We start from the raw sequence: 17,226 nt of genomic DNA on the forward strand, positions 1-17,226 counted from the left end.
AACACACTGTTTGTAGTGAAAAAAAATCGTTAGAGTAAAACCCGAGAAAAAAATAGATGCAAAATGTTTGCACATTTGTTCATCCAGAAGTTAACTTTTCAATACTTTTTGTTAACATTATCCACTTTGCACCAACTTACTTTGCACCAAATGTTGGGTCCGTTCTTTTTATTTGATTTCCTTTTTCAATAAAATTAAAATAATTTGTGATCTTAGCGTTCCAAGCAAATCGTGAATATTTTGTAAAATTCATGTCTTAATATAATATCGCATGCAGCAATTGTTATTTCTAAATTTTGTGGAATTATTTGAGCTTATCAGGACTGTGTGGAGTCGGAAGGTGTGTGATGTATCTGGCGTCGGCATCGGTGGAAAAAGCACGATTCCGACTTGCTTGATATAAAACGAGGAACAACAGCACGTTTGTTGGTTGTGTTATTTTTGTGTCACCGATTGTTACAGTTTTCTGTTTTAAGTTCATTATTTTCTTTGTCTCAATGATTGTTCTTTTGACTTAGTGGAAAGTACAGTAGCTTATGTTTGCTCGAAATGACGTTTATTTACAATGAAAACGAAATTTTTGGCAATTTAATTTGAAACGAAATCTAGACAAAATCTTTTGCGTCAAATTAAAGTAAGTGAAGTGTTTTTGAGATGTTTACTTGTCGGACACTTTTATGCTTAAATATATGTAGCCACTCTCTTACAAGTTTTATGTATCTTTTGTATAAAATTAAATAACGATTTCTGGTAGTTAAGTGACGAAATAGCAAAAACATGATTAAACCGATCACTCTAAAAATTTAGCTTTGAATTTGAAAATGTGCCAGTTTTGTACGTTATATTGGACTTAGCCGTACAGTTATAAATTGAGAATTTGTATATTTTCGTTCGACTTCACAGTTTGATTTTCATTTTTATGCAAAAATAACTCAATTTTAGATTGACTCATTGAGATATTTTTGCTGTTTAATGTATGTAATGATATTCGCCAGGTTTCATCCTGGGAATGGCGACATACGCATGCAGATGCTGTCACTGATAGTTGCCGAGTTTGTCATTTTCGCTAGATTGCCATATTTGTGTCGTCATGAAATATGGCGCCATACTGCTTTTGAAACATTAGCCTATAAGGATGTGTTACAAATTCTTTATTACTTCTTTGTGTATGTACAATCACACCTGTTGCTTATCAAAAGATGTTGAAATTACAATACTACCGTAATAGCGTGACAATGTTTTACATAACTTTCAGCAAAACTAAATTGTTTGTTGCACTTTATTTTGATTTATATTTATGTTAAAGAAGAGAAAATATTTTTTCAAGTTTAAGAACTTTTGGAAAGTAAATATTTAATGTCCAATTTTTGAGTTTGCGAAATGAACGGGATGTAGTTGCTGGTGTGCAGCACTCCTGTAGTCGTCGCACCTTCCATCATTATTATCATTGATACAGTCACAACAATCACTTTGTGTTGTATTTTTTTATTTAAGCATTGATTATAACGAAATCTGGAGATGAAATTGGAATATTGTTATTAACAAACCATCAATCTCCAACAGGGTTGATATACGCTGTCGGTGGTTATAACAATGGATGGTTGAACACAGTGGAATGCATGGATCCACGAGAAGGTCGGTGGAGAGGAATTCCGTCGATGAAAGTTAAAAGACGTGGTTTCCCTGCAGTAGTTTTGAACGATCAAGTCTATGCAATAGGTAGGATCGGTTGTATTATTATGATATCAACGTTTGTTGCCATGTTTATATTGATCTGTTTATAACAACTAGGACATCTAGAATCTGAAGTTTTTCTGATCAGCTCAATATAATTAATAGAAAATACGCAACTAAGTTCCAGGCGAGCATGAGAAAATCTTTCAAAGTTGACAAATAAAAAAGTTAATGGAAAATTAAAAAATATTTAACCAGCTTTTTTTCTCAACTTTTGAGATTTGACTTTATTAACCATTTCGTTGGCGTGGTATCTGGATCGTTTGTTTATACAGGCTTGGGTTCCATGACCAGTGGCTCCGAGAGGGGGGGGAAGTCGGGCCAGTTTCTCCCCTAGCAAAACATTGTAAAGGAAAAACGAGTAGTTTTTTTGTTTTTGCACTTTTGAGGGGGGCCCATTTTTAGTAATAAAGTAAAAATGTACCAAATAAATAATCAACAAATTCTTGAATGAAGTGCGTAGTTCCAAGTATTTCTCAAGCATTGTAAATGTCACTCTCGATGCTTCTCATCAAGAACAAATCATTTTCGTGTTAAGGTAGGCGATGTTGAACAGCTTCAAGACGTAAAATCTGAAGCTGAAATGATTTCTGTATCACTGAACGGTTTCGATTGTATTGATAGTTTCAACTTGAAAACTGGTGCTGTTTTAGCTAAGCGGAAACTATTTTTGCTTGACAACTGAACCTTAACTTCAAAATCTGCGTTGGTCAGGCATAGGATGTTGTATCCAACATAAGTTATCTGGGAAAGTTAAAGGTATATTTTTGTTTATGGATCATCATCAGTCATCATCTCCGCCTGCAGCAGATTGCGCATCAACATGAGTTATTTGCTTCCAAGAGTGGCGATTTTGAGCTAGCTCGCCCAGTGTCGCCAAGTTGAGTCCGGTCCATGATTGGATGTTGTCTTGCCATCGTTTTGGTTGTCTGCCACGTTTTCTTTTTCCTTCTACTTTTCCTTCTGTGCAAACTTTGCTGATTCCGAATTGTGATCTTTTAGTGTGGCCGAACAGTTTTAAAACTTTTGATTTTATTATTGCTGCAATTGGATGTAATTTTGTCATAGTTAAAAGATCTTCTGTTTTCGTATGGTCAAGTAGCCTTTTGTTGGTTATGCTTCTCAGTTCTCATGATGTGATTTTGAAAGGTATTGAGTTTTTTCTTTGTTTGAGTTTTTTGTTTATGGATGTTGTTGCTTAAATCTAGTTTGAATTCATAATGTTGCCTACAGACAGCGTTGTTCAAATGTCTTATCATTTTTGGAGTAATTGATTATTATCTGTAAGCAGTGGCGTATTTAGAAAGTTTGTTAGGGGGAGGCCAAGACATTGTGTCACTCGGCGGTTGGAGGCCAATGAGGGACTGGGAGTAGTACACATGGGGTAGTCAATGGTAGTAGGCTACACAGTAAGCTCAAATTTGATGAAAATGGCTGTTAATTGGTTCAAATGTTTTCTACTTGGGTTAAAATTAGACTTATTTGACCCTTTAAATAGGGGTGGGGTATACCAAAATGTCATATGATGCGTCAGAACGGGGGGAGAGGGTTAGCTGAAACCGTCAGATAAGGGGATCCAAAATCAAGAGCGAATCCGCAGAAGTAAGTTACTGTTCCAGTCAATGAACCAACAAAAGATATCAAACACTTCAGAACATAAACAATAAGTTAGTCCTTCCGACCTCGAATACCTTTGGGCCTAGAACATTCTGGCCTCTCGGCGATTCGCAATGACGGTTTACAGTTTAATGCGATGGCTGCGTTTGGCAAATATATCAATGACTGCATCATACTCGAGTACCATATCCTTGTTTAAATACATCTGATCTAGAACATCCAAATGTGGCTCGGTCATGGGCGTGCGGTAATAATTTTTCAGGTAGGCTACTTATTTAGTGAACTGAAACATCGCTCATTGGAGGCAGTTGTAACTGGAAGCGTAGCAAAGATTCGAAGTAATTTATGGATATAATCGGATAAGTGACGAGTTGTTCAGCCGCTTGACACGCATCCACAAGAGTCGCAGGTCGTTTATCCACAGAAACTGCAAGCCAATTCGCTCTCCATCTTCGCAATTCAATAGTAACTGCAAAGCAATTGCTTGGTTCAACATCCAGCATTTCATGGTACAAGTCGAAAATCTCGTCGATCGTGCAGTCTTCGTCTTCATGAATCAATGAAGGCAGAAATGTGCTGACTTTAAAAGCTAGCTAGCAGTACTCATTGAATCTCTCGTGAATTTGTGCCATGCAATTGTCAAGAAAAGGAAGAAAAACTGTTGACAAATTACATTGCAAAAAGTATACCCCCGCCCTCCGCGCTATATGAATCATCTAAGCAATTATTGCGCTACAACTTTTTTTTGCAAATTTTTTATTTTTTTTTATTGTTTTTACCTGATCATTAGGGGGAGGCCATCGCCCTTTATCCTCCCCCCTAAATACGCTACTGTCTGTAAGCTTGTGGCATCTTTAAATTTATAGCTCAGTCAGAGAAAAAATTCTGAAAAATCTAAAGAAAGCTGTCCTATCATCTTGCAAAGAAAATTGACTTCGAGAGGGTAATCAAGGCGTGGTGCAGTCAAACCCAATGCTTTACATTACCCTTTTGCAATTGAAGCTCTAAAGACGTTTCTTAAATGCATCAAGTTGAAACCAACAAGAGCTTGGGAAGCTGAGTCAATGCTAAAGTAGCCTACAACAAGCAGTTTTAAATTTGTGACTGTTGCATTAGCCTATATGGATTACGGTCCTAAACAAGATTCACTGATGAATTTAATGAAATTAAAGGAAGATGTAATCTAAGTTAGAGCTGAGAAGAGTAGGCTACAGCTCGCAAGCTAAAGTTGCAGTGGAAATTATAAATTTAAAAGAAAATGATTTTCTTTTCCTGAGGACAGAACGCTTTTATAACTCCACTTGACTAGCTGAATCATTCGAAGGAAATGTATTCTACCGTACATTGCAAAGAATTCGATAGTTGTTGGAATTGACAAATGTATCAACCATGGCGCCCTCTATTATAGCTCGCCGTGGTATCAACAAACTCAAACATATCGTCGATGAGTTTGAAGTTACATGAAAATTTCATCGTATGTCTGTTGTGCAGTTGCAGGCATGTGGGACAAATTTAAACCATTTGTAGGCTACAACAATGACATTTTTCAAGACATTTTGGATGAGTTGGTACTTTTGACAAAAAGCTACACAGCAAACTTCAGCTGCAAACCAGAACGAACCACCCCAAAATCAATACAAGGAATCATTGATTGCAACTTTCGAAAGGTTTTTCCAAATAGTTTTGTTATGATTTTTTTTGTGTTCCGGTAGCTACCTCCAACGGTTGCGCTTTGAGAAGGTGGTTTTAGCAATTACTGAAATTTGTAAAGAATTGTTTGCGCTCCAGTAGGCCTTTGACTCAAAATCGATTGAAAAGCCTAACTATAGGCCTACATGTTGTGCATCAATTCAGACGTCGCAAAATTTTATCATTTGATGCTGTGATCCGTAACTTTGCATTGCAAAATGTCCAGAAAGGGTTGAATTAAATCAGGGATGTCCAAAGTCCGGCCCGCGGGCCAACTCCGACCCACGAGACGTTTTAGTATGGCCCGCGCCTGTTTTTGTTCAATGTATTAGCCTATTTTTGGCCTGCAGACACACAAAAATCATATAAATTCAACTTGCAGTTTTCAGAAAAATTATTGTGGCTGTTGGCCGCGAACACTTATTATCAAATCTGGCTCGCGTGGGAAAAAGTTTGGACACTCCTGAATTAAATGCTTGGTTGAACCATAGGTGGCCATGGTTGAACTAATTTTGTTGCCTGTAAGCCTATTGTGTGTTTACAAAGCTTTCTAGACAAAATAGTTTGCCTCAATGGCATTTTTGCTGCAAGTGTAATCCAGTGATTAATTATTATTGATGATTTTTACATTGAACGAAGTTCTATTCATGCGGAGGAAAGTAGGTTAATTCAGCTTAACACGAACATGCAACGCAAGATACAAATTAGTTGTATATTTGCAAAAAATATTATGGGGCCCATTTTTCGCATTGTTTCCCGACCAGTGCTGACTTCTCTTGGAGGCCCTGTCCATGACAAGCGAAATAATTATCAAAAGTATTAAAACAAACTAAATCAGGTACTCACAATCCTTCTTCGTGGCGTTCAGAACAGCGCAGTTTGGAGTAAGTTAACACACGATTACGTCACAAGGCCAGTCCAGCGCTTTGAGTGTGGCGTGTACAGCGCTTTGAGAAGCTATGTGAACAAATGATGACAAAGCATAGACTGGCGACATCCCACGTCTAACCAGGCACGGGAACAACTTTACCTTGGCTAAGTGCTACTCAACCACTGGGTTGCGACCAATATGTGGATGGTCCTTGGATGTCAATGGTCAAACTAACATTGCTCAATTTGACAGAAATCTCACAAAGTCCCAAAAATTCGAAACTTTACAAGTTTTGCTGTTTAGTTTTGCAAAACTTTTAACAAGTTTATTAATCACGAGCAACCTGCTGCATTGCATTAACTTTTCCTCTGCTTTGAAAAGTTTCGAAACGAACTATTGCCAGTATGACGCCTGTCATTGTGACGTCACAAGGCTACACCGGTACGTGGCCTTCCATGTTCGGTTAGTTTTTGATTAGTCTGCAACTGTTAAGTATTTTCTTATAAACCTGTTTGACACAAAAAGTCGTGAACAGCTAAATATAAGTTTTTTGCTTCAAACTTCCAGTTTAGTGATTTACATTGCGGCACCTAATGACAGAGGAGATATTGTCAAATCATTACTTGAAAAAAATTCCTTGAATTTATAAAGAATTGGTGGTAACTTCAATAAGAACATACAGCAATGCTTTAAAAATAAATTTTGATATTAAATTCCAGTAGCCTACTTAAATTTTCAACATAAAGCAAACGGAATTATTCGGTTTGTCGTTGCCAGCAAGTACACAGGAAATTGTGCGTCCACAATTATGAACAGCTTGAAGCTTCTATGAGCAATTTCTACATTTTCGAGTGTATCTGATTTTTTCGTTTCCAACTGGATAAATACTTGAATGTTTCGGTCTAAAAATAAAACATTGACTTTTACCACCAATACATGATTTGCTAGCAGGTCGCCATTACAGAAACCGTTCCCATCATAATCGATCTTGCCACGTTTTGAATATTCAACTGGTTTGTAAGCTTCACTTTGGGAAATGGAATGTTGGCAAATTGAAGTTGCTTCAAGTTTTCATCTTGGAGACTGTTTGACAGAAGTTGTTTATTTATCAACAGTGGAATAACTTCAGCAGAATTCTGCAGATTGTAACAAACCAATAAAACAAGTGAACCAGTATTCAGCAGCATGCTCTGTTGCAGTGGCGTAGCCAGAAAAAAAATTTGGGGGGGGGGGCCAAATATTTGATGAATTGAAGAGAACAACAAAGTGTTTGATTTAAGACATCGCCATTTGATGTGGCGTATCATGGTTGGTTGAGCAAGGGAAACAATGAAAGTGGTAGGGGTTAGAGCGTGCCGAAGGCACGGGTATTCTAGGGATGTCCGTGGGCATGCTCCCCCGGAAAATTTTTGAAAAATTACACTCAAATAATGGATTATTGCGCTTTCTGGAAACACTTCCAGGGTAATATTTGTATGAAGTTTATTAGCAGATAAACAGCTATTAACTTATTAAAGGTAGCTCTTACACACGAACGGGCAAAAACTGCGGCTAAAATTAGAGAACACCAACAACTCAGCTACACATAAACGCAATAACTACACAAAAATCCAACACACTAAGCCATTCAGAAATTGCTTCCACAAATTAGTTCAAAGAAACGTAAATGGCGTAAACTTTACGCGATTTACGATTTGCAAAATTTATTGGTGTCTTTCTGTGTGTCTAAAACAAGTCCTGGGGGGTGTTAATAGCCAGATGTCTTGGAAAACGTTATGAGTTTCTACAAATTTTATTACATTTTCAACAAATGGCTAAACTTCGGAATCCAAACTTGGAAAATTTGGGGGGCCATGGCCCCTTTCGCCCCCTCCTGGCTACGCCTATGCTCTGTTGTACGTTTTCGCTGCACACAAATGTATGCAGCAAAAACGTTTATATTTTTGTCAAAACAGTGTCTTTGTGGAAAACCTTAAAGATTTCAGAAAGAAGTGATGAACGGAATCAGAGAGACTCATGTAATTTAGTATTTCAAAAACGAAGTTTAGATCAGCATCTTTTATTTTATATTCTGCTACGCGTGATAAGCCATCAAATGTGACCATTTACTGCAGTTGTTCTTTCTCAACACCTGATTTGAAACTCATTTCTGTGGAATTTTTATTCCATTTTTTTGACCGAGTCAAAGTGTAAAAATCTGACTGCAAAACATGTTTGTGGAATCCGACGAAACTTAATGGCATAGCATTCCTTTGCATCATCATTTAGTTTTTTCATGACTTTGGTATCAGTCTTTGAATTGCAAATATCATCGACATTGCTAATATATAATATGCTGATTTTTAGAAAATCACTTGTTGTTACTGTCATCTTGCATTACAAAATGATGAAGAGTCACTTATTTTATCCTCTGTTTCAGCTCCAAGTTGTTCATTTGTAACATGAGCAGTGAGCATTTTGCTCGAAGAACCACTACAAAACAATGTAGAAAAATAGTTTTTAATAGCCTGGCACTCTTCGGATGTAAAACTGAGATGACTGACGACAGAAAGAAATGTCATATTTATGTTAAAATAAAACGGAAAAATTTGAAAATGCGGTACCAAATAATCGTTATAACACAATAATAAATAACCAAAATAAGGCAATAAATGCAATCACGGTGCATAATATCGACGGTGCTGAAGCAAAAAAGTGGATTGATATTTAGCGCAATCTACATAAACACAAAATTCAGGTAAAACACGCTCGCGACATCCCCACTCCCCAGCCGAACAAATCTCAACCCTGGGTGTCATTATAACGCAGATTCAAGATGATTGCGAAATCTCACCACTTATGATTTCTAAATGTTTCCATTGCATGACGTCACTTATTGAGCCTTTGCATAAAATGTAATATGTATTTTTTAAATGACATTTACTGTATTTGCTTATTTTGCTATGAATGTTCGTGCTTGTGAGATGAAACAAAATTTTGCTATTTTTGCAACTCATTCGAAATCGTTCACTCAATAAGCCAATGCAGATGCTATGACAGTTTGTTCATCATCTTGGCTGGTACACTTTGCGTCCATTTAGTCTCACTTGAGTTGATTATTTGGTGTAAACCTTGCAGTATAACAAGTCTGCACTGCTTCATCGAGGCAGCTAAGGTTACCAGAATATTTATACAATTCGTGAATATTAACTTGGAAACCTTGTTCGAACAGGAGGATATCGCTATAGCGAACTATCTTCAGTTGAACGATTCGATCCACGGAAGCAAGCATGGTCCGATGTTGCTGATATGAACGTTGCAAGATATTATCACGGTTCATGCGTCATAGAAGGGATAGTGTATGTCGCTGGAGGGTGAGTGGTTGTTTGTGAACGTCATCAATGCATAGAAAGCATGAATAAGTTGAATTAATGGAGTCTACCAACCTGTGAATAGAAACATACGAGATTCTAATAACTTAATATGAGATGATTACAATTTATTGAAACATAGTTTGGTTGAATCTGTCCATCGCTGATGTAAAATTTCAAGTATTAGTCCACTTTGTTTTTAATATTTCAAATTTGCGATATCCAGCTTTTGCAAACGACAGCGTTGATTTGACTGAATTAATTCAATCAGTTTTGAACACTGTTTTGTCTTTTAATATTATTGCTTCGTGTTGTAATTTTTTATTCAATCATAATTTACAGAGAAACCGACGCAATAGAAACTTATGATGCAGCAAAGAATACGTGGAAAGTAGTTGGAAATGTTGAAGAAATTAAATACGCACAATTCATTGTCGCGATAAAGTTGCGATAAACTAATCGTGTCATTACATCGATGACTTTTCAATGTTTTGTTTTGTTGCATTTTAAAATTCAAAATCTTTTACTTTCCTTTTTATAAAGGCAGATTTGTTTGTCTCGCTTTATGTTTGTCGCATTTTCTTGTGTTTAAAACAGCAAACAACTTATTTTTTATTTTATTTTGTTGTTGAATCATCGTTTCAAAACGGTAAAAGAGCGTAGGCTAATATGTGGAAATTAGACGAATTTTTCAGAAAATCCTTTTTTTCAGTTTTCAGAGCTGTGAACAAAGAACGACGTTTTTTGTGTTTTCAACGTTGTTTTATATCAATGCAGAGTAAGCCAGAAGTAGTCGTCATTTCATTGATCTCATCACGCATTGTTTTGTTGTTAACCTCTGACCAGCCCTGGCGAAGAGAGAACATGCGAGCGATTTTCTGTTCTAACCATAGTTCTAACATGCTCAATCAACTCGTGAAAGTTCGAAGTCTCCTGAGACAATAAGTGACATATTCGATTGGCCTGTGCAAGTGTTGTAACTTAAACTTTGATTGAATTGTCATTGCTTTGTATTATAATCCCATTTCCATTGTTTTACCAATCGAATATTTTTACCGTATTAGCTAGAGTGCCCCTGAAATTTAACTCATAAATTACGTACGGTAATTACTTCGCTGTGCAGCATTTCGTTGTGTTATATTTCTCAAAACATCTGAATCTAGGCAGAGATTACAGCAAAACAGTTCGATTTGAAATCTCATATTCGTCGTTCATAGCCCTGAAAGCTTCTGCCCTAAATATTAAATGGTAGCCTACTTGTGGAATTGTGGATAGTTGCTTACCTACCGTTAAGACAAGGAAACACTGCATGAATAGATCAATCTCACCTCTGTTAAGATGAATGGTTGGCTCAAACTGGGGCACTAAAAAGGTCATCTAGGCCAGGGGTTCTTAAACTTTTTTTTAACGTGGATCTCTTAAAAAAAAATTGGTTTGCGTGGACCCCCTTTGTGGCCTAGTCCGAGAAACTTTTTAATCAGCATGAATTGGACATAACGCAATTAGATTAAATTGGTAACAAAATTTATTTTATTATATTTAAGAAAAAGCGAATGCAGATTGTTTTTCAATATCTTCGATTTAATTTCGTTAATGTGAAGGATGCTGCTGTTTGTCTTCAACAAGAACATGCAATTGTGGCTTCGCCTTTGATAGGGCAGCAGCAACACGCATGTCATGCTTTGCATCCAACCGGTTTCGACTGTTCATTTTGATAGTTACCAAGGATGGAAATCCTGACTCACATAAATATGTAGTAGCAAGGACATTTCTTAGAAGGACAATTAATTTTTCAAAGATGCTGCTCTTTAAAATAAGAACAAATCTTAGAAATAAGGACGGTATGGCAACCCTACCTATAGGCTACTCGGTCATGAGTAGTGGTGTTGTGGCACGAAGCAGCTAAATCCGTTTTCGGGATTTTGCTTTACTTCGTTACGTACCACAAACCTAAGTTGTTTCTGATAGAACACAAGGGTCGACTTGCCTTCGCTGAGCAAATCCAACATCGGGAGCTCCCACTCTCGCATGTAAGGCAACGTCGACCAACGGGTGTGAGGAGTAGCGACCCTCTCCCGCACTGATGACCCCCGACGTTCAGAACAACGCAGGGCAGTGAGGGCACTCTACCTTTGCGTGTCTCGGGCAAACTCAGCCCTCAGACACTGGTGGGGCGTTATGTGGCACGAAGCAGCTAAATCTGTTTTCGGGATTTTGCTTTACTTCGTTACGTACCACAAACCTAAGTTGTTTCTGATAGAACACGAGGGTCGACTTGCCTTCGCTGAGCAACCCCAACATCGGGAGCTCCCACTCTCGCATGTAAGGCAACGTCGACCAACGGGGTGAGGAGTAGCGACCCTCCCCCTCAGTGTTAATAAAGTACAGTACCGTAGTGGTGGTTTATAAACGAGTGACTGATTTCATCATCGAAAATATTGGACACGAAAAACATTCTTTTAATTGTATGTTTCATGTAAATGAAATTTTCTTGTTTCGCGTAATTGCTGAGGCTGAAAGAAAAAGCAAGGGTCCAGGTGCAATGATAGAAGGGGCACTATTTAACAAAATTAAGTGGATAACAAATTGTGGCTTAGACAATCTCATCATCAGGAAGTGATGTCAAAAGCTGCTCTCCACCTCAGAAGCAAAATTGAATGGTTTTCAGATTAAAAACGCTCAAGAATTTCTGACAACAGTTTTCAAAGTGACCAAATGTGTCTGTTGGTTTTAGCTTGTCAACTGTTTATGGATGTTCTAGCCAACTTGAAGCATTTGCTTGGCTACAAACAAGAACATTTAAGTCAATCACGTTGGGTGACAACGGCAAATTGGTACCTGAGGATGCTGCTTTTCAACCAATTTAATCTCACGTTTGCTGAGAGAAGCAAATTATCACGTTTAGTTTCCAACATTGGTTCTGTTCATGTCCCGTCTTTTATTATGATCCATCTCAATCCTTTAGCTCTTTTCCGGACTTTGTTTTAGAAAAATTTCCTGCAAGCTTTACCACCCTTGGGTAGTGGCGGCGACGCGGTCTAGATGTTTGGTCAAGTGTCAAACAGTCATTGAATTGATTCGTCATCCAGTTCACACACACCATTTGGCGCAGTTACAGATGGTGTGGTCTGCGGTTTGTTTCTCCTTGCCACATTCTCAGATCGTGCCATCCCCCATTTGTGCATGTTGTAGCGGAATATTCCGACGCCAGTACGCAGGTGGTTGAGCCGCACCCATGCCTTCCGGTTGGGTGGGGAGCTGGTGTCGGAAATGAAACTTTGAAGTCTTGAGGAGTTCTTCCACTCCGAGCTCCATTGGTGATCCACACTGATGGATTGGTGTTCAGCGGTTTTCATCAGTTGTACGGCACGTACAAATGGGTGTCTCGATTTTAGTCGTTGAAGTTGCACGCTCACAGACTCGTAGAGACTTGAATGGAGCAAGTGGTTGGGGTTTGTTGTTCCATATGATGTTGCTTATTTGTTTTTCACCAGTCATGACTGAATCCCTGTTCCTGCAGCTGCGTTTCTGTACCTCTAGCATGCGAGCATTGTAGGCTACATATTGAATTTAAGTAAATAGAAGTTAAGTGTATGACTCTTGATTTGCACAGACACGTCAATGTCCAGTCTAGGGTGGGTAAAAAAAACTTTTCTTCCAAAACATGGCGGCAACCTTCTCAGATTATGAGGTTAGTCCTAGAAACTCCCCAAAAAAATTTGAGCAGGTTTGTTCAAGTATTCGCCAAGCAATGGCCCTTTGAAATTTTTGGGGTTTTTTTTTAAGTGATTTTTTTATCTCTATGCCCTTGTTAACATCAAAAAAATCATTTCTGACTGAAGTCACCACATATCTGGTATCGATCGATGTTTAAAAGATGCAAGAAAAGTTTAATTTGATCAAAAATAGTAGCAATATTATGCCTATTTTTGTAAGGACAATCTTAGTTGAAAGCCTGAACACCTGCGGTGGGATGGCGCAACGGATAAGGCGTTGGCTTTCCAATTATGCAATCCTGGTTCGACTCCCGGCTTCAGCTGGTTGTTGAAAAACACCGCTCACCTCTACCCAGGGTGTAATAAATTGGGTGGGCGTAGTTGCTAAAGTAAAGGCGGCCTAGAGAAAGGAACTGGCCACCCTACTCTCCTTAGTGCCGAAGGCTTTGTATAATGAGAACTTTATCTTCTCATTCCCCAAAGCTCAGTACCTGAGTATGGGACCTTTACTTTTACTCTTCCATAATTCTCACTTCTCGGTCTGCCACATCGTTTACAACTTTGATACTCTTTATCACTTTTTCTAATCTTTTATAATTCTGAAACTGCGGCCATCTTTCTACTGCATAGCCTACATACTTCAAGAAACCAATGTCTCCCATACCGAATTGCAGCGTATGAAACAATGAAGCAGATCTTGCACCAACAAATTCATGCAATTTTGTGTCAGCTGAGACCGAAGGAAACACTGGCTTTTGTGGAGCCAAATGAACACCATGATTTTTTTGTTAGTTGTGTGGATGTCAACACCTTTTGTCGGCTGCATAGCCGAGTGGTGAGAGTACTGGAACGGCAATCGAAAGGGCGCCAGTTCAACACCGCCCAAGAGCATGCGGCTGTGTCTTTGGCGGGACACTTAAAGGCATGCTTGAAGGTGGACATGAAGATTGGCTTCCTTGCCTTCCCGTCCACTTAATCTAAATCTTCAACTTCAACTACCGGGTGTAAGCCTGGATACGACAAACAAAAAAACACCTATTTACGCAGTGAAGATTCTGTTGTTGCGAAACCAACTAGACTTGGAGCCACACATTTTGCAAGGTCTTCAGCAATTCGGAAAATTTGTTGCTATTTTTTATGCTCCTTATTGGTTCCAGTGTCCCATTGCTTCTGAGGCGGCTGTCAATGATTAACCTTTTTACAGTATAAGAAAATGATGGAGTATACCTTTGTAACTGAATTTTCAGGAATTGCAATTGTGGCCGTACAAGCCTTCACGGGCCACATGTGGTATTTGACAGAAGAGCTGTTACCATTCGCTTTATGCTCACATCAGCTTTCCACAGAGGATAAAGAAATACTTGCTTAATGCTTACAAGCTGAATCACAACTACCAAAAAAATCATGATGTTCATTTGGCTCCACAAAAGCCAGTGTTTCCTTCGGTCTCAGCTGACACAAAATTGCATGAATTTATTGGTGCAAGATCTGCTTCATTGTTTCATAGGCTGCAATTCGGTATGGGAGACATTGGTTTCTTGAAGTATGTATGCAGTAGAAAGATGGCCGGAATTTTAGAGTTATAAATGATTAGAAAAAGTGATAAAGAGTATCAAAGTTGTAAACGATGTGGCAGACCGAGAAGTGAGAATTATGGAAAAGTACAAAGGGATTTTAACCCATGGTGCAGAAGAAAGAAATGTAATTCTTCATTGTAGCTAACTGCTCTAGGCTGATGCTGAGCTGCGTCGGAGTCTGCCTCGCTTTCTGACCTAGTCTTATTCTGAAACGATCCCTGTTCCATATCTAGAAAGCTAAAACCTCAATTGCTAAGGTAACAGGGATCAGTTGTCAGTAGATGTTACAGAAAATACATTTCGCACTTATTCAGTGCATCTTCAGTTCTGATCAGATCATATTGCACCATCGGTCGTAAGACCTGATGAAATATTGCATCACTACCTTTAAACACCGGTTTGAATTGCGTGACAATGTTTTTCATTATTGCGTCACAGTACTGCGTACGTGAGTTTGAGATATTGCTATCTATTCTGGTCATTCGTGAAATGGTTGCTTGAGAGTTAGTCGCACATTTAACTGTTGGCTTAGTGCTTGCTAGCTGGACAAAAATTCCGTCTTTATCTAATTAGTTTGTATCGTAGTGACAAGTTTTAGCGGTGTACGGTGTTGCATCCCCATTTCGACAGCCAGGTGGCTAATTTTACAGAAATACAAATTTGAATAGACGTTTCAAAGGAGTGTTTCTCTTTCGGTCATTACATACACACGAACGGATTCGGGAATCTTATGTTACAATTTTTCCACGAAGAGATTATTATGGTTTACCGCTGTGACCATAAATAATAAAGACGATTCTCTGGCTAGTGTTTGTACGGAAGCACAGGCAAGACATAAATAATAAAGACGTGGCTTGTTAGCTGGTAGGCCAAGAAGCACTTGAAGCACATAAAAAATAAAAGACGAAGTTGTTGGTTGGTATTCTACAGAAGCAAAAGAAAATTAAAGACTTTTCTTCTCAGTTGGTGCAGAAGAACTTCAAGTTAAAAATTAAAGGCATTTCTTTGTTGGTTCTGAAGAAAAAACAACATTGACATTCATTTGAAGAAAAAAGATTAAAGACAATCGATCTTTGCTTGAAGATTCAAGTGATCGAATCCAAGCAAGTTTTGTGGAACTTTTGGACTTCATTTATATACCGGTACCCTTACATCTACGGTATTGTGCATTTAAATTCTTTTTTGTATTTTTTACGGTCTTTGGAGTTAAGTTTTTTATAACTTAATTTTGTGTGTTTGTGTAACTTAATTTTTTTAATTGTTAAATTTAGCCCCAACATTTAATATGTCTACACTCGGTGGCGACAGGGACTCGACCGCCGTCGACTCGACTGAGTTTAAGCTTGATGATGTTCTTTGCGGTCGGGCAGGCCATTCTGGGGAGGGACCCAGTAACGATGAGGCTAAGTCAGTTCGAGAGGCCCGGCATCTTAGACGGGATATTTTGACTCAAATTGGGGAACTTTCTGTAGCCCTAGGTTCTTTGAGTGATAAGCAGGAACTGTTAATTTTTAGATCTAAGTTCTCTACTTTGGAAGAGGATTTACGGCATTTCCATGCTCTTTTGACTAAAATTTTTAACTCTGCAATCTTGGCAGAACTTCGTGATAGGGTAGATCCCGAATTTAACTCGTTAAAAAATAACTTCGAACAAAAAGAAAGTGAGTTCTCAGATATGTTGGATGCTGACATACATCCTGAGGATAGCGCCTCAAATGTAAGCACTAGGATGTCTAGGAGTTCGTCTCGGATAGTGGCACAAATTAACCTACAGCTAAGACGAGAGGAGCTCCAGATACAAGCCGAAGCGAGAGCTGCTGAGGCTGCCATGAGAGCGTAGGGCCATACGAGCTGAGGCTGCCGCGAGAGCTGAGGCCGAAGCGAGAGCTGCTGAAGCGCCGCGAGAGCTGCTGAGGCGCCGCGAGAGCTGAGGCCGTACGAACTGAGGCTGCCGCGAAAGCCGAAGCGAGAGCTGCTGAGTTCGCACTCAAAGACGCACAGTTGAGGGATGAACAACGTAAGGAGGTAGCTTTAGCTGAATATCGATCAGAGGTGGGCTCCCGGCGTAGCTCTAAGGGATCTTCTAGGCATTCCAGAAGTGAACATCAATCACAGTTTAATTTACATAACCTTTTCCAGACGCCTGTTCAATCTGTAAGTGGACCAGTGCAATCCACACGTTTTCAAGCTGTTTCAGGAGGTCTCGGGGCCGCGGCTGAGGGTCTTCCGAAGGACCTAGAGCCAAGGCCTGCGAATTATAGCCGAACTCCTCCCCCAGAGCGTACAGGTCACGGGGCCGCTATCAGAAGTAATGTTTTGCCCCCTTCACAGTTTTCTGTGCCGCTAGTTTTTGATTGCTCAGCTACACGTAATTTGGGTGGTTGTGAGAGGCGTATCGCGTCTCCTGATCGGGCTGTGCATGTGACTGAGCCCCCTCAGCCCCTTAAGGGATACAGTTTGTCTTTTCTCGCTAAATCGAGTTCTCAACAACAGGATTGCTTTTTTGAATACCAAAATAGTAGGACGTTTTTCGATAAGGCGGCCTTGATTGGTTACGATGGTAATAATATGCCATTTATTTTCTTTAAAAATCGTATTACGGCCTTAATGGCAGCTTCGCCTTACTTGCCAGGTCTTCAGGACCGGAAAAAATGGCTAAAAATGGCCGAGAA

General features: G+C 39.0%; 1 protein-coding gene across 1 annotated transcript; it reads left to right on the plus strand.

Annotated features, from left to right (window-relative positions):
- Window positions 1–463: 463 nt before the first annotated feature.
- Window positions 464–10,753, plus strand: LOC145774740 (uncharacterized). Its single transcript, XM_082586039.1, has 3 exons — window positions 464–1,719; window positions 9,123–9,264; window positions 9,604–10,753. Exons 1-3 carry the CDS (start codon window positions 1,620–1,622, stop codon window positions 9,713–9,715), a joined length of 354 nt encoding a protein of 117 aa, XP_082442165.1. The 5' UTR covers window positions 464–1,619; the 3' UTR covers window positions 9,716–10,753.
- Window positions 10,754–17,226: the final 6,473 nt, after the last annotated feature.

Source organism: Aplidium turbinatum, chromosome 7 (genome assembly GCF_918807975.1).
Source record: "Aplidium turbinatum chromosome 7, kaAplTurb1.1, whole genome shotgun sequence".
Taxonomy (NCBI): domain Eukaryota; kingdom Metazoa; phylum Chordata; class Ascidiacea; order Aplousobranchia; family Polyclinidae; genus Aplidium; species Aplidium turbinatum.

Coding starts and splice junctions, on each gene's coding strand:
- LOC145774740 (XM_082586039.1), top strand. CDS start 1,620: ATGGATCCACGAGAAGGTCGGTGGAGAGGAATTCCGTCGATGAAAGTT. Junction 1,720..9,122: donor CGATCAAGTCTATGCAATAG/GTAGGATCGGTT, acceptor TTGTTCGAACAG/GAGGATATCGCTATAGCGAA. Junction 9,265..9,603: donor ATAGTGTATGTCGCTGGAGG/GTGAGTGGTTGT, acceptor CATAATTTACAG/AGAAACCGACGCAATAGAAA.